We start from the raw sequence: 23,783 nt of genomic DNA, 5'->3' as shown, positions 1-23,783 counted from the left end.
ATATATATACGAGGTCTGTCCGGAAAGTATCGGGCCTACGTTTATATCTTCGCGCCATAGTGTTCGAGCGACCTCTACCGGACAGAAATGTCAACAGTAAAGCCTCACGAATCTATTGGTTACTTACTGACATTTGCCGGACGTATAGTTCATGCGCAGCGTGCGTTTGTTTACAGTGCCTTTTTCACGTTCGTCGGATTTTGATATTGTCAAAAATGACTGAAAAACAAGATCAACGAATTTGCATCAAATTTTGCTTTCAACTCGGAAAAACGAGTTCGGAAACTATTGAAATGATGGAAAAGGCCTTCGGAAGCGAGTGTATGAGCAAAACACGAATAAAAGAGGGGTATAAACGGTTCAAGGATGGTCGCACTTCTGTCGATAGTGATTCTCGTTCCGGCCGACCTCGACGACAAAAACCGCAGATAATATTGAGCGGGTGCGACTTCCAATCGAACAAGATCGTCGTAGGACTGTGCGAAAACTAGAAGAAGACTTTGAGATACCAAAAACTATCATTTCAGAAATTTCAACCGAAAATTTAGGAATGAAACGCGTGTGTGCGAAATTCATCCCAAAATTGCTCACAGCAGAGCCAAAGAACATTCGCTTAGAAATCGCTCTGGACAATCTGGAAATGGTCAATAATGATGATAATGTGCTTAGAAAAGTTATTACAGGTGATGAATCATGGGTTTATGGTTATGATCCTGAAACAAAACAACAATCTTCACAGTGGAAGCATTCTGAATCGCCAAGACCAAAAAAAGCACGTCAAAGTCGGAGCAATGTTAAGTCAATGGTGATTGTTTTTTTCGATTGTGAAGGTGTTGTACATCACGGATATGCACCAACAGGTTAGACAATCAATGAAGAATACTACGTTCCAATTTTGAAACGTTTGCGTGATGCAGTAAGAAGAAAACGGCCGCACTTTTGGGAAAGTGGTGACTGGCTTCTCCATCACGATAATGCGCCAGCGCATTCATCCAATCTTTGTGTCTATTTTGAAAAGTGGAAACATCGATGGAACCGTGTTATTCAATCAAGTGGGGATTACTTTGAAGGATACCACCCGCCAGATGATAAAGAATAACGCTAGCACGAAAATATAAAGGTAGGCCCGATACTTTCCGGACAGACCTCGTATATATATATATATATTGCACTGAAAAGTGCTGTTTTATAATTGATATATGAGTTTGGTCAAATTTTTCAATAATTTTTATTACGAAGGAGTTTTAAACGTGGACAAGAAGAAGTAGCCCTGAAATGAGCCGATCACTGCTTGACAGTGGCAAGAGAAAAAGTACACGCGCAATTACAAAGAAAATAATTATTATTATTACCTTTAACATAACTGAAAAAATGCCAACCTTATATTTACTGCTACTTCCGCTGAAAAAAATACAAAAGGGATTAATAAAGAAATTGTAAAGTTACAGTTTATCAATAATTATCTTTTTTTTTTATTGTTCATGCATGTAGCACTGAAGAGTGCTGTTTTTTTATTATAAATTTATTAAAAAATTCATTATAAATTAATGTTTTTATTATAAATTTATAAATAATAATCGATGATATCAATGAAATGAGCCGATGCAGCTTGACACTGTTAACGGCTAGCTATTGCCTGCAGCTCGTCTGTTGCAATTAACCGATTTAAATGCCTTGCATGTTGAGTGAAAACAAAGCGTAAGTAGGATCGCGATCGTGTATTAATGCACTTTCGCGTCTCTGCTCCGCACTAATCACTATTATTTCAGTTACTCCCACCACTATGTTTTAAATACTCCCACCACTGATTATAATCGTCTTATGTGCGCGACAAAAATCAAAGTATGTAGTTGCGTGTTCTCTCACCTCCAATTTTTAATCCAATGACCGATGCCCGGTAAGTGTTTGCGGAAGAAATAAAAAGTGAATTGATTCGTGACGTTACGTCAATGAATATTTCGTTAGCAATTAAAGTTCAGTTATAGGGTTGTGAAAAAAATAAGAAATGGAGAGCGCCAAGAGCAACATTCTTAGAGATTTGGAGAATTTTCTCTCGACGGATGCCGAGCAGTGGCAAGATGCACTTGATGCAGCTGTAGCAGCCCTCAACGATGAGTTTTTCTGTGAGGAGTTGGATCAACTCATGGACAAGATGTTTATATTTTCATCGTCTAACACTGTCACTACACCAAAATCTCCAGCAAGAGCAGATCCGAAGTTGCCGCAAACACTCCCTCTACATATTGATATTTCGAAGATGAGAACTATGAAACCTTCGCCGTCAATATTATAAGTATTTATTTTCATTCTCTCTCTCTCTGCTTTAATATATATTTTTTTAATATATATATATATATATATATATATTGAAAAAGATTCTGTTCTCTATATTAAAAAAGAATGAAAATGCATGCGTGCGTATATGAAAGAGAGTATATAAACTCTAATTCAAATTTCATTTCTCTCTCTCTCATGTACAATTCTTATTTTATTCTTTGTTCTCTACACATTCTTTTCACAGTACTTGACACCTCGGTTTCGTCATTATCAGCATAGTAATATAGAAAATTTAATATGAAGAACATATCTGTTCTAATAGTATATTAGAGTATAATAAATAATAATAATATAATAATATAATAATATATATAATAAATAATAGTATAATAAAGTAATATAGAAAATTTAATATGAAGAACATATCTGTTCTTCATACAAAATTTTAGTAAATCAGTTAAGGATTTCAGCGGTGACCTTTAATTTGACCTTGGAAATGATTTTCACGGGCATCTCAAAGTCAACTTTGTTTTTTTAAATAGGAACCCTTACTTTTGACCTTGAATTCTCAAAGAGCACGAAATTTTGACTCAAAAGTGTTTTTATAATTTTTTTTATTAGGGGCAGTTTCCGAGAAAAAATTCATTAACATTTGCAATTTAACATGTGAAGCCTTTCAGATAATTGCAAGCCATCGGTTTCACAAGTTAAATTACAAATGTTCCTCAACCGCTCTTGGTGAATTTAGTTTCACCATAGCAGCAAGAGCAATGAGAAACATCGCACCAATGAGAAAAGGTATGAATTTTTTTTTCAATACAAATAATACTCTTTTTTTTCTAATCAGGGTAGTCTATTATAAGTTTATTTGTTTTCTTGTTGCAGGTCGACGATCACGACGACACCATGCCTGACTGCGAGGACTGGAACTGCGCATACTGCGCTGCTGCTCGTTGCAGTTAGTAGCCGCAATGGGTGGAGTCACCTTCACAGCGTGGAAGTCGGAGACACGTTGACAGAACCGGACCCGTTAGACACGTTGTGCGTCAGCGGTTTCGGACCCGATCAAAGTCTCCGACGGAAACGAACAGCCAGCAACCGTTGACATCAATATCAATAAACAGCCAGCAGTCCTCGACATTGACGAATAATCAGCAGCCCCCAACATCGTTCGGCATCACCACCACCACCAGTCAACCACTATGCACCGTTATTGCCAGCAAAAAACGGCTAACATTTGTGATTGGCTGAACGGTGGACCGCGCTATAAAATAACGAAATTATTCGCTGACGACGATGGCAGCAGCAGCAGCAGCAGCAGCAGTACTTAGTAATTACAATAAGTAATTAAGAGTTAGTAATTACAATAAGTAATAAATACACACACACACAAGCGCGCACACACACACACATGCGCGTACACACACAAATACACACACACAAATACACACACACACACACACACACACAAACACAATGAACAGAAAGCGCGGAACACAAAATGCACGGGCATTAGCTTAGGAAGCATCTCAGCTCAGTAAGGGAGGGGGGCGTAATGAACCGAAAGTGTGGAACATAGAACGCACGGGCATCAGCTCAGTAAGGGGAGAGGAGGAGGTGAGGTGACAGTGCCAAAGTGAAAATGCACGGGCATCAGCTCACTGAGCTGATACCCCTCTGAGCTGAGGCCTCTAGTTTACCTACTTTCATAAATTTTATTCTAAATCAAATATTTTCAATTGGAACATTAAATAAATAAAACTTTTTTCATTATATTTCAATTACTATTTAATTGCTTAAAAATGCTTAAAAAGTTAAAAACTAATAATTATATGACAGACTACCCCCTGAACGAGATCCACACGCGTGGTACGTGCACTTAATAAACCTCTAGTCCCCTTTTAAAAGTGTTGAATGCTATGTTATTTTATTAATTTTTATTAATGCACTTTATTTGTGATCTGACTGACTGAGATATGGTCATGTGATATAGGTGATTGTATCGAGAAGTCGAAATCATGTGGTCACGACTCCCAGTGCTCAAATATTTCAAGTTGTGAACATTGCCAAAGCCTAATATATATTTCGTAGAAGAGAACAATAATTTAAAGTATTATAAACGTTAAATTGTGCTCTGAATTTGTCCGAACTTGAAAAGTACCCTAAATGTCCCCTGCGTCAGCATATCACAACATAAAAGTTTAAAATCATTTCAAAATTTATCTAAAAACGTATCGCTTCATCAATCCCTGTTCAAGATAATTTCAAAATATGCTTATCTAAAAACTATTCTGAAACCTAGAAAGTACTTTCACTTTTTGTCCACGGAAATGACATATTTTTGAATTGTGCGCTATATGAGTTTTCCGCACTACTGCTCAGGTTTGTTCACAGTCGGTAACAGTGCAGAAAACTACGGAACCACATAACACAACATTTATAGGTTAGTGTCGAGTGTTTTAAAACACTCAAACGTCTGAAATTGCTACGATTTCAATGTAGAAGATTGTTGTTCCTTCCAAAGATAAGGAAAGCCATTTTTTTTCATATTTATTGTTTTTACGGTAAAAAAAACATATTTTAGCATGATTTTACGTAATTTCAATATAGAAAGTGTTTCTTGTGTAAAATTCTTGTGTAAGGGTACGGAAAGTGTAATGTTCCTTCCGTCATAAATGTCTCCTCCAAATGCAAACAAATGATTAAGTACTTAACAGATGTATATTAGTCAATTATTAAAAATTCTTTTATTATTTCATGTAGGAAAACAAATGGTAACATCTCCGAAATCTGAGACATTCGAAACGATTCAAACACCTTCTTCCAATTAACAGTCTAGGTGTGAATAAATATGAGAATGCAAAGGTAAAGAAAAAAATGTAAGTCTAAGAAAAGTAGCGTTGAAGTTGAGCGGCGTAGACAACAAAATGTAGATTATCAACAAAGCCGCAGAGAAACAAGAAAAAAATAACCCGGATGCCCTGGAGAAGTATCGTGAATCTGAAAAACAAAGGTATAACAGTTGCAAACAGAGTGGAAAAATTAAATTGGTACATCAAATGTCTTATCTTACAAAGATTACATCAAAAGTATAAAAAATAACACAAGCAAAATTACAGGTACATTTTATGTTATCTATATATACCATAATTTATTAGAATAGTATTTTATTACTTTTAAATATTTTTTGTCATTTAATTATATTTTATAGAGCTGAGCAAAAGCAGCAGTGGCTTAATAATGCAAAAAATGTACCTTCACCAATTAAACCTATCGTTAGTAAGCAAACTGTAAGTAGGAAAAAAATAAGCTAGAAAATTGAGAAGAGTTTGCTATAAAAATAATTCAGAATTGCGTGTAGAGAATGTAAAATTACATTCATCAATTCATAATCTGAATAAAAGATTGAAATGTTTGCAGTTGAAACAACAAGTGAGAAATGCATTTCACCTATCAAAAATGTTAAAAAATTTTTGAATGGTAGAAAGATTCCTGTTGATATTGAAAATCGTTTAGTAAGTTAAGATTTTATATAAGTAAAAATTAGCTGTAAAAATTTTGTAACTATAATAATTTTTTCATTAGCTAGAGAATGAACTTATATTAAAGAAATCTTTAAAAGTAGTTGTATATGGAAATTTTAATTAGAAAATACAATTTTATGAGCTCTGTGAAAAGAAGAGTGAAAATTCCTTACGATGAAGGAATCAACAGAAACGCAATCAATCAAAGAATTCTTAGCAATTTCTTAAACAAGACACTATGAAAAATAAAATGAAATGTTTTCTTGGTGACAATATTAGCATATATCTTGGAAAGAAGGCATGTATTTCTAAAAACAAAGTAAAAAGACAAAAGAAGTATTTGAATGCATTTTTGCGAGATTTATATAACAAGTTTTTTAAACAAACTAATTTAAAGTTATCCTACAAAATATTTTGTATTTATAAACCATTTTATTTTCTACAGCCAACTGGTACAGCAAGAGACACTTGTGCTTGTGCAATCCATTAAAATTTTAAATTATTTCTAAATGATTTGCATGGTCAAAATGTAATTAAAAAAGATCTTATTATCCAAATATTGAAAATATTCTTAGCGATAAAGATAGAACTGGTGATTGTTATAATGTTAAGTGTTATGTGTTTAGTCATGAATAATTTGAAGTTTAAAAGAATGTTGGTAAAATTATTATAAAATGTATGAAATTATTTAGTTTTTTTATCAATTAAAGAAAGTTATTTAACTTTTACTACAATCTATGGATCATTGATTATTTCAATATTATTTACAATCATTATTTATATGATAAAACTAAAATAAATTGTATAAAAAACCTTGAGACCCATACTTCATTTATTACATACAAATAATCATATGTTGTTCCCTCCATAATATTTACAAATATTCTTAAATTGCTATGTAAAATTTTTTTTACAATATTTGTAGCTATTTTACTATGAAAATTAAATGCTACTTTGGAAAATATATTCAGAAATTATAATTTGAAGTTAAATTTTAAACATTTTAAGCTGATTATTTCCAAAATATCAATGTCGCGACCTAATTACCTATGTACTTCTATATGGTAGCAAATAATTAAGTAGGTATGATTTTGAGTTGAGATTTTAGTAATAAAAATTCAATTTATCATAATTGATACAGGTCTCTTTGAAAGGAATGAAAACAAAAAAATAAGTTTCAGTGTTATTGTTTCAACACTCATTTTACAAAATTATTATAACAGGGAATCAAAGGCTTCGTAAAAACAAGAGCTTATACTTTGAAATTGTTATAATTGTGATTTATTACTAATCAATAATCTATTATTTAAATGTTTAAGATTGAAATAAATGTAATTTCTAATATTTATTTGAAGTGTAGAATAAATGTTTAATAATAATTTGATCCGTATAGTTGAAAAAAACTAAAAGATTATTTATTACAGTTTGATATGATAAATCATGAATTTGGAAGTATGAAACTGTTTTACTTATACATATTTTTTAGCGGTGATGTTAGGTAAAAAAATTAAAAAATTCACCTTTAAAAAAAGTATTTACATTAAATATATTAATCAATATAACAAGAAACAAAAAAGAATAAAAGAGCATGTCAAGTGCTCCTGACATCACTAGCATGTAAAAATGACAGTATTTATGTTATATATATATTTATATTATACATATAGATAAGACGTAGAAAAATTTTGATTTGTATACCTTTCATACAAAATAGCTGAAGTTTATTTTGATTATTTTGATGGGGGGATGTTTCAGTTTCTTTAACTGGGGCATTCCTTTGAAATTGTAACAATCAATATTAACAGTTAATATCCTACAAAATATTTTACTACAATAAAAGTTAATCTAAAACTCAGTATATTCAAAATAAATAAAAAATTTTATTTTGAACATTTGTATATATTGCTAGAATAGATTTATAAAAAATATAGTTTACTAAATATAAATAAATTGTATTTTATTGTGAAATGATTATAAAACCTGTACATATTTCTTTTTGGACACAGACAACATGGTATTGGAATATCTAGATTTGATTGTTATATTCAATTAAATAGGAAAACAAAACTATTTTAGTTTATAAATAAATTAGTTGTTAAAAAATCGGTCAAGTTTTTCTCAAGATATACATGAATATACATAATAATTATTCAGATGAAATATAGTACCTATTTCCTTTTTGAAATCAAGAAATATATTAAGATTTATTATCTATTCTGAACCTTGATTGCAACTATATTCACTAAAGTATTTTGGAAATCATTTTTCAGGGCTTTGGCAATGCAATTGGAATATAAACTGTAGATCGACATAACAAAACTGACATAGTAAAATGGCTAATGACAATTGGTTGCAAGGCTCTTAAATGATTACTATAAAGTCAAACCAAAGTCTAGAAAATAAAAAATGTCGGGATAAGAAAACATTCAAATTCTTAGGATATACTTTAACTTGCACGTACTGCCCATAATACATATTACACAAGTACATGCAAACATAAACACACATATTCCAATAACTCTGAATCTAGTTAAGATACTGCAAAATATTTTCATATTATTTGTATATAGAATTAATTTAATGAAGAATGTACAATTTTACTTTTGCATGCAATACCTTCTGTATTAACAACAATTGTTCCTACAACCCCTTTGTGAGATTGAATACGTTTCATAGTTTCTTCAACCTCTTGAGCCTGAAATAATATTATATATTAATATTCATTAATATTCATCATGGTCATTTGTTTATGCAAATGTAGTGGGTAGATCGCACCATTATAATGATGGTTGTTATTTATATCTTGATAGAGTATTTCTTAATTTATATAAGAAATATAAGAATATATATATTTGCTATGCTATAAGCATAGCAAAATTATATTTTGAAGTAAATTATTACTATCTCAATGTTAACTTCAAATCTTAAATCTTCGTAAAAAATTGATCTTTAATTAAAGCAGATGAATTTGTCAGCCCTCAAATTTAAAACTAATTGATATTACCCCCACCCACATCAACCCCGGAAAATACTCAAAATAAAAAAAAATAATTTTCAATAAAGTCGAATTTGCTCGGTTTACTCATGTTAGCCAAAGAATTTGCTCGTATTACATTTTCCCAGAAAAAAATATGAAAGTTGTTCGGTCGCCGTTCATGTAGTCGGTATGTGAGCGCGTGCGCGCGCAGTCAATGACGACAACGTCGTCCAATCTGAGCGGTGGCTCCTCCCATCATTGTCGACGAGCACGCTAGTAGCGTCAGTCCACCGGCAGCAGATTGAATCCGAGTCTGGTGATGGCAGCTGCGTCGAATACATTCTACTCAGGCATTATTTGGTTTTTCTCTTTTTATTTATTTATCTATCTATCCCTCTAATCTTTTTTACTCTTTATTTCTTTATTAGTAACAACTATCTTACTTTAAAATACTTCTATTTTTAACTATCTTTTCTGTTTTTCTCTAATCCCTGTATATTTCCAATTCTGTCATCCAAAGATAACCTCTTACAGGTGGCCTCTGGCCACCATGCATCTTTTTCTAACGATTATGATTTGATTTCTCAGTTTAATCCTAGTATAATTATTTCACAAATGGGGCGAAAAAATATTAACGATAACAAAATTAGTGGTAAGTTCAAGAATAAAAGATTGAACGAAGTTCAATATAAAAATCATTCAAAAAGATGTAAGTCTCAAAGTGATGGAAATATTTCTGAAGATGATGATTCACAGAGTAAAAATATGTTAGTTGAGGATTCAACGACTGAAGTTATAGTTACAGAGCTAACTAGTGGCATACCACCTGATAAATCTAGTGTTGTGATACCTAATAATGATTCCCAATCTATTGAACCTGATAAGCTTGTCGATAGCCCCCAAAACAGTTTGATCTCTCCCACACAAGTTATGAGTATTCCCAATCCTGAAGTTCACTTTACCAAATTAGATAAGCCTGCAAACTCATTAAACACATACTCATCAACAAACACTAGTCTTTATTGAACCTTTGGACAAAACTTTAACAAAATCAAGACTAAATGCCACAAAAATTGGTCAACATCTTGCTAACTTAGACGGTAATTCTTTTTTTCCTGGCTGTATCCAATCCTCTGGTCCTCAGAAAGTGTCCATTTCACTTAAAACTAGACAAGCTGCAAATAAACTTATTCGTGATCCTAAATTGGCTTCTAACAATCTCAGAACTTCTATTCCTCTCTCCCGTTGTAATAAACAAGGTCGAATAAAGGATGTTCCTCTTGAATTCTCAACTTCGTAACTCTTGAATATAATCCATTCTCCCATTCCCATAACTAAAGTCAGACGACTTCATCGTAAAGGGATCAAACCTAATGGCACTATTGGGCTTATTCCTACTCAATCTGTCAAACGTACATTTGATGGTCAGTCTCTACTGTTATGTCGCGACTACGTAGCCGTGACGTGTATTTTTAAAATATGTATGATCATTCATTTATTAGTAAATATTATAGTGACAGGAACTTACCTGGGTTATTATTTCGAGTTAAGTTGGCTGTTTAGCTTTATCTTGATAAAGTATATATGAGGTCGGTCGGTAATGATGCACGAACACTCGATTCAAGTAATTATTTATTTATTCAATGACAGAAATGGTTTCTCAAAAATAATAGTAGGTGAATTATACGTTGTTCGGCTGTCGCGCGTCGCGAATCAGCCCGTAAGAACTTTAACAAATTTTAATGTTATTGAGTAGTCGCGCGTCGCGAATCAACTGCCGAATAGTCGAGTCTTCTGTTTTTATATTGACTCTTCGGCCCATATTAATATGTTGAGTAATCAAAAAATCAAAATGTCGGGCGCCCCAGATTTTCGGACTACTCATCTTTTAATTTCGCTGAGTTTGTATTTTGTAAAAATGCCGTTCGTTGTTTATACATTATTTCGTTTTTCAATTGATTGCTGATGAAATCAAAATGAAGAAATAGTTACGTCTCGGGACGTAACACCTCCGTGGCTAGATCGTTGTATATCGGTGTGATATCAACGCAAAATAAACAGAGAGAAATGAGAGAGAGGAAAACAAAAATAAATAAATAAATAAATAAGTAAATAAATGTGCGTTACTCTTAGTTATTCGGCAATCGATTGAATACGCTTTAATTTTACCTTAATAGTACTTTTAATGTTACGCGGACAATAATACTCCGTATTACGGTATAGTAGAGCTTCATTTCAGGGTTCGATATGTATATATATAACAGATTTGTGTTTTTAACTAATGTGATTCTAATGTGAAAATTGGGATATGTTGCTTCTTCCTGGTGGAAATTTCTTTAGGAGTAGGGACGGGGGATGTGGTGTTTAAGGTCTGATTCGTGAATGGGGTTATTGCTTGTGGGTTCTCATTTTTTTGTTTGTCTATTACTATTTCATCCAATGCATATTCTTCCTCTTTTGACGGAGTTTGGTTTCTCTGTTTGAGCAGCGGTTTGTTCAGTGCCACCAGTAATTGTGTTATTGAACTAAATATGGCTCCTAGCAAGTATGCAGAAATTTCATATATAGAGTGTAGAGTATAGCCTCTGATTATTACATTGATTAGACTTTTACCGCATTGAAATATAATGGCGGTCATTATGATGGCAGAACTTATAGAACCAAATTTAGTTAGTTTGGTGATGAACTTATTCCATGTGCTTCCAGCGATGTTGGTTAATGTTTGTTCTGTCAGTATTAGGTTTGATACTAATCCTCCCTCTACACTTTCGTCGCCTCGCATACTTCTCGCGATTACGTTGAGGAGTGATGCTTTCTCCATGGGAAAGAGGATGTGATTTTGTAGTTTTTGTAGGTCTTCTTGGGAGTAGATCCCACTGGTTGCCAATGATTCTAGTTCCGTCGGTTTCCATGTTATTTTGGTGGTCGGTTTCAAGGTTAGAACTGCGTTGGTTGTTCTTCTCGGAGTTGGTGTCAAATTTATCCATTCGTTTCCTATTTTGTAGTATTGAGGAATGATTGTGTTGCAGTTTATTTCTGTTCCTGTTTTCATTAAGATGTGTGTTTTTGGTGTGAGGTAAAATGTTTCGTTTCTTGAAATGACTGGAAGTTGCGAGAAACATTTGTCTGTATGAAGTAGTTGAATTTCTGTAGGCGTACATTGTATAATATGTACGGCTTCCCCTGCCAGGCGAGCTATGTACCCGGGCTTCTCCATGATGTTGTACGCAAATTCATCTGGTGAGAGGGATGCCAGGGATAAGGAGTTATATAGGACTTTCCTTTCCAATTCACATTTTTGTTGCAATATATCTATATAGAGGCTTTTTATTTCGACCCTGAAATGCTTTTCTACATACACAAATTTGCTATTGAAGTACGTGAATAGATCATAGCTAAGTATCCCTTGCTTCGTTTGAATATCATTGTCGTACAAAATATTTAATTGGGTTCGTTCATATATAAAAAGTTTTGGATGTTCAGTTGTTATTAAGATTCTGTTGCAAAAACTCATGTTCCCTCTAGTTGACAATGCAAAGGATACTTCGTTCGTACTTATGCTAAAAATGGTTTCATGATCGGGTGAGCTTATTTTAGTGATCGTTCCCCTATACAGTATATCGTATTGATTTTTGAAACAGTCTTCGTGCGGTAGTAATGACCAAAAGGTGTAACCTCCTTACATATCGATACAATATTGGTTCGAAAACTTACATACTGTACCCGAATTTAATCTTAATCTATCATTATTTAATTCGACTGCTGCATAGCTTTCTAACAAGGTTATTTTTATAAGTCCTTGTACGAGAAAATCGCTCCACGTACCAAATCGGTCGGCGTAGGCTGCCCCTGAACAAGTTTTACCCTTAACGTTTCCTGCTAGATCTAAACCTACACTTTTTGTCGAGTTAATCCTTAGGTCGGCTATTGTGTGTGCGTTATCATATTTAAAAATACCCGTATCATGTATAGCTTTACAGTTGTCGTCTGATATTTCGTAAATGTATTCTTGGATTGCATTTTCGGTTGAGCCTAAATGACTAAACATACCGCAATGAAAAATTGTTCGCCTTATTTCTATTTTACATTGTATAATTTTCATTGATTTGAATTCCGTTTTTTGTAATAGTTCGATAGTGGCTTGTGTGTTATTTACTTGAATTTCTTGAAAATTACATTCCCCTGCATCCAAGAGTGAGTATGTTGTAATGGTAGGGTTCGTTGAGCCGCAATTGAAACCAATAAGTCCTTTGCTTGTTGAAAAGAAGGTGATTATGATTAAGATAGTCATTGATTGTTGCGCCATTGTGTTTCCTGGAAATAGAATAAGATTACTATGCTTGTTTTGCTACGCTTAATTTATTGGCATGAATTGTTTTTGGTTTTCCATTGTAATCGATTACAACACTGCCTTTTTCAGTTATTTTTAATACTTCAAAAGGTCCTAAATATTTAGTTTTCTCTAATTTCCCCGGTTTTGGTTTTTTCATGAACCATACTTTATCTCCAATTTGAAAATTTACTGGATTTGTAAATCGGTCATAATAATTTTTTGATTTTTGTTTTGAGATTATTAGATTTTCTCTAGCCATGTGTGATATTATATTCATGTTTTTTATTAAATTCTCTAGGTATCCATAAAAAGTTGGTAATTGTTCGGATTTTTTTAATGGTACGCTAGATGGTAAGTTAGCTGGAAAAGCAAAAACTAATTCATGTGGTGTGAAATTGTGACTAGTGTGTATGCTGGTGTTGTAATTGAATTGGGCCAACTCTAGGAGTTCGTCCCAATCACATTTTTTTGATGTAAATTGTTTGATGTATTCGCAAAGCGGATGGTTAGCCCTTTCGACAGATCCATTAGATTGAGGTGAAAATGACGTTGTTTCAATTTTTTCGAAATGAAATCTTTTGGCAATTTGCTTTAATATTTTGCTTCTGAAGTTTTGTGCTCTGTCCGTTAGTACTATTTTTGGAGTTCCGAAAGTACAAATAAACCTTTTTATAAAAGCTTCGCTTACAGCTTCCGCTGTTTGGTCTTTTAATGCTACTAATGTGATAAATTTTGAAAGTTGGTCTTGAATTGAAAGTATGTACCGATTATTACTTTTTGTAATATCGAATGGCCCCATTATATCCATGGCAACTTTATCAAAAGTTTTGAAAGGTGTATCTGTTATAATCATTGGTTGTCGTGTAGGTTTACGTTTTAATTTGTTTCTTTGACATTCTATACACATGGAAATTCTTTTTTGTATGTCGTTCTTTAGGTTTTCCCAACAGTATTTTTCTTTAATTCTATTGTAAGTTCGATTCACTCCCGAATGACCTCCTAATCTCGAAGAATGATATATTTCAAAAATTTTATTTCTCTGGTCTAACTCACATATATATTCAACATGATTCATACAAACAATAGTCTTGATGTTAGTTCCTATGAAAGTATCATTTATGATTTCTTCTATTTCTGACCATTGTATGTTTCTTATGTCAATATTTTTTGAAATACTCAGCATAGAGATTTTATTTTGTAATAGAAGTCTTTTCAAATTTTTGAACAATTCGGCTAAATCTTGTTTTACTGTTTCCGTTGCTGCGGCAGTGTTCAGGCACAAAATAAATATTTTTCGTTTACCGTAGTTTAATGTTTCTAAATTATTACTGGATAAATTTTTGTTTATTTTTAAATTTTTCTCTGCAAGTATGTTACTCGTATTTTTGTCTAGCCCTTCATGTTTTTCAGAGATTAAATGGATAATGTTATCATTACGAAGTTGTATGGAACTTTTGCTATAAATGACATGACCTCTATTATAATCATTATTAATGCTACTATTTTTTATATATTTTTTATCTATATTGTTGGATTTGTATGTATGTTTCTGTTTGCTCTTTTTTTGAATGCATGCGTGATTTATAATTTGTTCCTTTTTGTCAACATTTAATGATTTTGTCTGTACTACCTCCTCTAAGTTCTCGGTTCTTTTTCTTTGTGCTCGTGTCATAACACAAATTTTTGGTTCTACCGCAATCCGCGATAAACAGTCAGCTGGACCGTTTTCTTTGCCTGGACGATAAATTATGTCAAAGTCGTAATCAACTAGTTTTAATCGCCATTTTTGTACCCTACTATTATTATCAGCCGACTTTAATGAAAGTAAAGGTTTGTGGTCTGTTACTACCCTAAATTTATTTCCGAATAAGTATGTTCTAAATGTTTTAATAGCGAAAATTATTGCAAGAGCCTCTCTTTCATAAGTCATATAATTTTGTTCTGTTTTGTTCAAAACCCTTGAAGCGTATGCGATGGGTCTATCGTACCCTAATTCTCCCTGGGAAAGGACCGCGCCCAAACTATGATTCGACGCGTCCGTTCTAACGATGTAAGGTTTGTTAAATTGTGGATATTGTAGGATAGGTGCTTCGCATAGTAGTTTTTTTAATTTATTTAAAGCTTCCTGTTGTTCGTTGTTCCAGAAAAATTTTGTGTTTTTATGTAAGAGTATAGTTAATGGTTTTGTTACTTCTGCAAAATTTGGAATAAAACGTCTATAATAATTGCATAGCCCTAAGAACTCTCTAACGTTTTTCGTAATTGTCGGTGTTGGAAAAGCTTCAACAGCTTGTACTTTTTTTATCTGGTTTAATCCCATATTCACTGATAATATGTCCTAAAAAAGATACTTCTGTTTTGAGCCAATCGCATTTTTGAGGTTCAAGTTTTAGGTTAGCTTCTCTTAGTTTTTGAGCTATTTCGGAAAAACGTTTATTGACCTCATCCACTGTTTCTCCAAAGATGATTATATCGTCAATAAAAACAAAGCATGTATTGGCGATTAAGTCCCCCAAAATTGTATTAAGAATTCTTTGAAATGTTCTAGGCGAGTTTACTAATCCGAATGGTAAAACGAGAAATTCAAATCTTCCTAATGGATGTATGCTAAAAGCTGTTTTGAAGATATCTTTCGGGTGCATTGCTACCTGATGGAAACCGGATTTTAGATCGACAACATGATAAAATTTGGCTTTCCCGAGTTGATTAAATATTTCTGTTATGTTTGGAATTAGATATGGGTCAGGAATAGTTTTTTCATTCAATTTCCTGTAGTCAATTACTAATCGCCATCTAGCTTTCCCGTCTGCTAAGCTCTTTTCCTTCACTACCCATGTTGGTGCATTGAAAGCACTTTTCGATTTCCTTATTAAATTATTAGATATCAATGATTTTACTTCTTCAATAGCAATGTCCCGTAATTTGTGTGGCAAGGGAAATTGTTTGACGTAAACCGGTTTGTTGTCTGTTAAATTAATTTCATGTTGTTCTATATTACATGTACCTAATCTGTCGCCATCGGCCCAAAATACATCTTCGTTTTCCTCAATAAGTTCTTTCATTATCTTATAGTTGTTTCCGACTAAATCTCTCAAATTTATTTTTTCTAATACTTTTTCCTTGTGGTTTAATTGATTTCCTTCAATTTTTTCTTATTCCTCTCCTAAAAAATTTATGCTCCCCGCGTATACAATTTCATTTTCATTGACGTTGAAATCTATATTTTCCGTTAGTTCAATACTGTTTGGAAAGTTTTCTAAGTCGAAAGATAAATATTGATATGTTTGGATTTCTTCTGAAACAGTATTTTCCGAAGGGAATTCTATTCCTATATTTTCTTTTATAACCGATATAAATTGTTTATAATCGTAATTGTCTGCATAATCATCCTTTGTGTTAGTCATTTTATCAATACTCATTGCTACATTTATATCGGTAATCATGTGTTCTATTTTGGAAGGGTCTTTCTCTAATTCAGCTTCCAAGTTCGTTATTCCGTTGGAAGAAAAAGGTATTAGTAATGAGTTTTTACAATTTTCGATCTCGCGTTCTACTTTTAAATCTTTGGCAGTCATTATTTCATTATTTATTTTATCCGTTGTTGTTGTGCAAGGAAATGTAACAGATTCGGGGTCCTCTAGTATATTTTCTCTTTCTAGTGGATGAAATTTGTTATTTTCCTCAAAGATTTTCGATTCTTCGTAGTGTTTTTCTTTTTCGTTTTTTGTTTTATTTTCCTTATTAATGCCATGTAAAATTTTACTTAAAAATCCCTTTTGTTTTTCTGTTATCCTTGATTCCTCTTTCTTTTTGTTTTCGGTAAAAACGATTGAGTTCATTTGAGTTAACGGTATTGATACAAGTTTTATTTTCCTACGATTTATTTCCAAATAACCTTCATCTAATCTTAACTTATTTTCTTTCAGAACAGGTATGCCAAGAATGCCATCATAAGGGATTGAAAATTCTCTTGGTACAATATGAAAATCAATTAACAACCCATTAATTGTTATTTTTATCAAACCTAATGTTTGAATTGTTTTATCAGTAATACCGGATAATGAAATTTTTTCTGAGTCCAAAATAGCGTTTGATGGTATACAATCGCTTTTTATGATATTGATTTGAGCTCCACTATCTATAAGTAAATTAAAATTAACACCCGAAAACGGATTCGGTACCTGTATGTATTGTAACAAATTTTTTAACTTTAGGAAATACATTGGCATTTTAGTTTCAATGATACTTGTAAGTTCTATATTGCCATTACATTCATTATAGAGTTTCTTTTGTTTGTCATTTCGGAGGCATACTTTATTATTTTTTTCCGTTTTGGTTTGCGACTCATATTGTCTTGTTAAATTTAATGCGTGAGTTTCATTTTGATCATCAATGTCCATTTTTCGTGTTGTCGTTATTTCGTCTCTTAATTCTGCAGCGAGTGACTTTTTATTTGTTTCCTCCGTGCACTCATGTTCGGAAGAATCTATTCGTTTCCCTGATTATTACGTTTAAAACAAGTCGACTCTGTATGATCGGTACGTTTACAAATTGTACAAAATTTTTCTTGGTTATTTTCTAGTGATTTTATAATTGGACATGATTCGACTTTATGACCTGATTCCTTGCAATAAGTACAAATACTAGTGGTTTTTGCGTTTCTTTCTAAAGCTCTCAATTTCAAACAATTGTCAATTACATGATTATTCATGTGGCAATAATCACACTTAGTGTCATTATTTCTTTTCCCAAAATTATTGAATCGTGAAGGTCCGTTATCGTGATTAAAATTTCCATTTCTGCGTTTATTGTCACTAGAATTTGTATTTGAACTGATTTTATTATCGTTACTTCTATTGTTCTTACTATAGCTAACCAGGATTCTTGCCAATTCACAATTATTTGCTTCATGATCTTTTTCTTGACAGATTGTACATATTGCAAATCTACGTTCTTTCGTTTCGTCCGCGTTTGGGCAATATTTTACTGAGTGACCGATTTCATTGCAACGTCTGCATGTCACATTTGGGCAATTGCGTATCGTATGGTCGCTGCTGTCGCAAACAACGCAAAAGTTCGTTGATTTGAAAGATTTTGAACAGTTGTGCGGGGCGTGTCCGCTTTCCTTACATTTCCAACATACTTCAAATTCTATAATAAATGGGCATTATGTAACTGTATGACCCATCACCTGACAATATTGACAATGATTTCCTTTAACTCTGTTAAATTTGCAACCGTCTATAGAATGCCCCTGAGCATTACAGAATTTACATATTAATTCGATCTTTTTATTTACAATTTTACAATTGTTTGACAGGTGATCTTTGTTCTTACAATATACACAAGCTCCTTTGTAACAAAATAAAGCTTCATGGTTATAGTCCTGACAAATTTGACAATTATATATGTGAGTAACATTTGTTGAAGCAGTAACCGAGTCTACATTACTATGAAAGGGACTAGCGATATCACCCCTCAATAATCTTTGTTTTTTTAAATTTGTTTCAATTTCAATAGCGTCTTGTAAAGCAGTGCCCAAATTAATGTGATTTCCTAATTCCAGACGAATGTCTTGTTGTAAACCTTGTTTAAAAATTTTTAACGCGTCAGCATTTAATACTGTTTCATACGTTTTGAAGTCTTCGTCAGTTACATCTGCTTCTAACTTTTTCATTTCTTTAATTTGCAAAACTATTTCCTGTAAACGGTTTGCATATGCTAAGACGGGTTCATTTGGTTTTTGGATGATTTCCGTAAATTTCCCATATAAACTATGAATATTGTCAAAGGAGGGAAATAGCTGCCTTATCACTTTGATATAATCATTTATCTTATCTATTTTGATGTTTACTAATGCTTTATAAACTTCTCCGCCCAATTTAATTTTCAGAATTGATATTAAACTTGGTTCATCTAACTCAGAAACAGTTGTTTTTACGTGTTTCAATTTTTCAATATATTCATTAGTTGTCATATTTTTTCCATCGAACTTTGGAACTAAATCTGCAACGTATTTAAGTGGTAAACGTAACGGTTGCGTCATTTTGTTGCCTGTTTTTATACCGTCGTTATCGACTTGTTCAAAGTTATTTGTTTGGATGATTGGATTATAGAGTGCTATTTGTCTGGTCGTTCCGTTCGTATCTATTGTACGTTTCGCGTCTTTGCAAATACTCTCTTCGTTACAAATACCACCAATGTCTGTGTATTCGTTATTATTAAATGAAAATTCGTAATTCTGATCAAGAGTAAAGTCCAAATCTAATAATGAATTTGAGTGTTCAAAATTTTGTGTTAATCGTTTAAGTGGATTTTCTACAGAGTTGTTTACGTCCAATGTATTAAATACTTGTACTTCTTGTACCGTGTTTTCGTTAGGTGTTACTATATTATTTAATGCTTTTTCCGTATTTTCCCTACTAATTCCTTTAGGAGGAGAGTGTACTAATTTCCTTGATCGTTTAAAAGGATCTATAACGGATGTGCTCGGTTGCACTATATCACTTTCCAACTCTGGTTTATTTTTTACCTGAAGCCGCGTCAGTCGTTTTACTTCAATAGGGCTAGAGAGGTTTTTGTTACTCATTAAAATGTGATTTCATTTAGAATGTTATTTTATATAAAACAAACACCCATTTAGTACCGGAACCAATTTGTTATGTCGCGACTACGTAGCCGTGACGTGTATTTTTAAAATATGTATGATCATTCATTTATTAGTAAATATTATAGTGACAGGAACTTACCTGGGTTATTATTTCGAGTTAAGTTGGCTGTTTAGCTTTATCTTGATAAAGTATATATGAGGTCGGTCGGTAATGATGCACGAACACTCGATTCAAGTAATTATTTATTTATTCAATGACAGAAATGGTTTCTCAAAAATAACAGTAGGTGAATTATACGTTGTTCGGCTGTCGCGCGTCGCGAATCAGCCCGTAAGAACTTTAACAAATTTTAATGTTATTGAGTAGTCGCGCGTCGCGAATCAACTGCCGAATAGTCGAGTCTTCTGTTTTTATATTGACTCTTCGGCCCATATTAATGTGTTGAGTAATCAAAAAATCAAAATGTCGGGCGCCCCAGATTGTCGGACTACTCATCTTTTAATTTCGCTGAGTTTGTATTTTGTAAAAATGCCGTTCGTTGTTTATACATTATTTCGTTTTTCAATTGATTGCTGATGAAATCAAAATGAAGAAATAGTTACGTCTCGGGACGTAACACTACCACCAAATGTATACATCTACTCTGCAAGTCACCCAGTTTCAACTTATATTCTTCCTTCCAAGATCTGTCTCAATTGTTTCATATTTGGACATCTCAAGAGTAAATGTAAAAACAAGGCTCTCTGCTGTAATTGTGGCAGACTTCAACACAACACCAAGATCGATCTAACGGACTGTCCTCGACTAAACCTAACCTCTGTTTGCATTAATTGTAAAGGTGATTACTCACCCATATCTAACAATTGTCCTGAATACTTATACCAACAAGATGTTAGAAAATTTGCAGCTGATAATAACTTGTCAATCCAAGAGGCTCTTAATATTCGGTTTAGGGACTCTCCTCTACGTTATTCTTCTAGATCTTTTGCAATCTTCAAATAAAAGAAAATTGCTCACAACTCAATGCCTCCTCCCACTACACCAGCTCATTTCCCTTCCCTTCACTATAACTCATCCAGTCTACAACCACTAAATTCATCTTCCTGTCTATCTTCTCCTAACTTTTATGCTACGTACAATCATTCAACAAACTCAAATACTTCCAATGCTCATTTCATTGATCAAGATAAATATCCTAATCACTCCAAACACATAACTCAGTATACCAACTCATACTCTTCATGCGTATCTCCTTAGTCTCAGCAACAGTCATCATCCTCATCATCAAATTCTTTTCCTTCTTTACCACCTCAAATGAGCTTATCTCAACCATCAAGCTATAATACTCAAAGTACAAGGTCTACATCATCAAATATACAGGACAGGCTACGACGTGAGAAATCTATGTCCTTACCTTCGTTACCTACCTACTCATCTTTTTGCACTCTCAATGTTGTTAACGGAAATAATTCTCCTTCTTTTCATATTCAACCAGAACTAGATTATGGTGTGTTTGAAACTCCTAAAGATGCCTCACAGGCTTTATTCATACTATTAGAGATAACAAACAAATTTATTTTACCTTTAATTGCTCAGTCTGATGCTAATAATGCAGCTAAACTCAAAGACCTTTTAAGTTCTATTGTCAAAATGTGCTCAAATGATGGCTCACACAACTAAAAATACAAAGACTCTCCGTATTTTTCAATGTAACTGCAACTCTTTTTTTCAAAGACGCCCTTTTCTCGAAGGTATTTCCGATAATTTCTATGTATTTATTCTTCTGGAAACAAAAGCTAAAGAAAACTATGAAATGAAATTGAGAAATTTTACTTTTATACGCAGAGATAGACTTAATAACAATGGCGGAGGCATTGAAATAGCTATTAAAAATGACATTTTATTTAATATTGAAGAAACAATCCCTAACTTTCCTGAAATTCTAGAGACGATAGCCATCACAGTTAAACTCAATAATACAGACCTTACTATTGTAGCAGTTTACAGACCACCAAACAATCATTTTCCTATTTTGAACTGGAAGCTTCTCATAGACTCATTTTCTCACTATAAATCCATCTTCATTGGAGGCGACTTTAATTGCTATAATGAAGTTTGGGGTAGTACAACCACTGATAATATAGGACGTAGTCTCTATAATACATTCATAGACAATGACCTTCTCCTTCTCAATGATGGATCTCCAACCTTTATCAATAAGATACATCCAAACAATCCTACCCATTGAGATTTTTCCTTCATTTCACCGCAATTATTTAATCTTTGTGAATGGTCTGTCAGCGATGATAACCTTGGCAGTGATCATTATTCTCTGCTCATTAACATCGGTATTCCACATCCCTCCCCACAATCATCACCAAATTTAAGATACAACTTTAGAAAATTTAAAAATACATCTAACTGGCTCCGCTTTAGCAATTATCTAGAAAACATAGCTTTTGATTTTACTTCTAAGAATATCTCGGATAAATATGATCATATCATAAACACTATCCAACAAGCCGTTGAACACGTATTCTTTCCTCGTCGACCATCACATTCAAAACAAGGCAATAAAAGAAAGAAATTATGCACCAGAAATCCCAATGCTCCTTAGTGGGATACTGACTGTGATGAAGTCAATAAATTAAGAAAAAACGCATTAAAGAACTTTCGTCATGACCCAAAATTAATTAACGAACTTATAATTGCAGAAAGACACGCTAAACAGGTTTTCAAACAGGCAAAAGCCTCGACCTTCTTAAATATCTGTGAAACAATAAACTCATCAACCCCAATCGCAATCATATTTCAGACTATTAAAAACTTCCGACACCGCTCTTTAGGAACAAACCAAGCTCATACCAATATCAAAAATATTCAAGCTCAAGAAGCTATGATATATTCAATCTGTCCAAGTTCTTGTACTCCTAACGACTTTTCTCAAACTTTTATTGATGATGATTCAACTAATGCTTATTTTAATAAACCATTTACTCTTCTGGAGATCGAATCCGCAATATAATCATGCTCACATAGGTTAAACTCTGCCCCAGGCCTCGATAAGATAGATTATCGTATACTATCCAATATACCTGACAATGTAATTGGAGAGTTGTTAAATTCCTTCAATGAAATTTATTTTTCGGGCACCTTTCCTCAAGCGTGGAAAGAATACTTAATCTTCTTTATCCCCAAATCAACTAATAACAAGTTTAGACCAATTTCTCTCGCCTCGGCACCTTTAAAACTTTTTGAGAAAATGATTTTCACTCGCTTATCGTGGTGGTTTTAACATAATGTCAAGCTTCCACTTTCGCAATATGGTTTCTGTAAATCAAGATCCTGCTTAGATAATTTATTTATTCTAACCGCCAAAATCTATACTGGCTTTGCAAAAGGCCTTTACACTGCTGTAGCATATCTAGACATAAAATCCGCTTTCGACGACGTCGATTCTACTTCTCTAGTTTATCTATTGAGTTATATAGGCATTCCAAAGTTATTGTGTAAATTTTATTTTAACCTCACATCAGAAAGGCGCATCTACTTTAAAATTAATGGAAAGTTTATTGGTCCCTTCTTAACAAGGAAAGGCGTTCCGCAAGGTAGCGTTTCCAGTCCAACTTTATACAGTATTAGTGTTAGCCAACTTATTCTTATTCTTACAAACTGTGAATGCCTTCAATTTGTTGACGATATGGCATTAATTGCAACTGCCCCCGATCCTAATATTGCCCTGACGATCTTAGAACGTAATTTATCTAGAATCAAAAAACCAAAATAGTCATTCACACCAACAAAGTCGAGGATCTTCCAGATATCAACAATAAATTCAGCAAAAATACCGGTCTCTTCCAGCGCTAAGTTCCTCGGAATGACGTTAGACAAAAGCCTTTCATGGACAACCCATCTAAATTATTTGATTGGAAAAACCTCCTTAGGTATAAATATAATCAGATAGCTGCACACCACTTGGTGGAGTGGCCACCCAAGATCGCTACTATTGATTTACAACGCAATTCTTTCTGCTACTATTGATTTTGGTCTTTGTTGCATTC

The 23,783-nt window shown here is 33.1% G+C and overlaps 1 protein-coding gene and 1 long non-coding RNA gene across 3 annotated transcripts in view; one reads left to right on the top strand and one right to left on the bottom strand.

The window, feature by feature from the left end:
- Positions 1-14,357, bottom strand: part of LOC131675523 (dynein light chain roadblock-type 2-like) — a gene marked incomplete at its 5' end in the record, with an annotated part of 80,050 nt that extends 65,693 nt beyond the window's left edge. The window contains 2 exons of the mRNA XM_058954536.1: positions 8,418-8,496; positions 14,307-14,357. Coding sequence (XP_058810519.1) covers positions 8,418-8,496; positions 14,307-14,357 — 130 coding nt within the window. The remainder of the gene's footprint in view (positions 1-8,417; positions 8,497-14,306) is intronic.
- LOC131675494 (uncharacterized) lies at positions 4,664-6,590 on the top strand. Of its 2 annotated transcripts, none has more exons than XR_009303058.1 (4): positions 4,664-4,720; positions 5,041-5,396; positions 5,489-5,792; positions 5,863-6,590. It is a non-coding gene; the product is annotated as an uncharacterized LOC131675494 (long non-coding RNA). The 2 variants fall into 2 exon arrangements; XR_009303057.1 differs by lacking the exon at positions 4,664-4,720 and adding an exon at positions 4,727-4,841 and having other exon boundaries at positions 5,863-6,589.
- Positions 14,358-23,783: the final 9,426 nt, after the last annotated feature.

The sequence above is a fragment of the Phymastichus coffea genome, unplaced genomic scaffold (genome assembly GCF_024137745.1).
Source record: "Phymastichus coffea isolate CEN01 unplaced genomic scaffold, Cenicafe_Pcof_1.1 PCOF00024, whole genome shotgun sequence".
NCBI lineage: Eukaryota > Metazoa > Arthropoda > Insecta > Hymenoptera > Eulophidae > Phymastichus > Phymastichus coffea.
The sequence above is the reverse complement of the archived record's forward strand: the minus strand, read 5'-3'. Positions and strand labels throughout refer to the sequence as shown.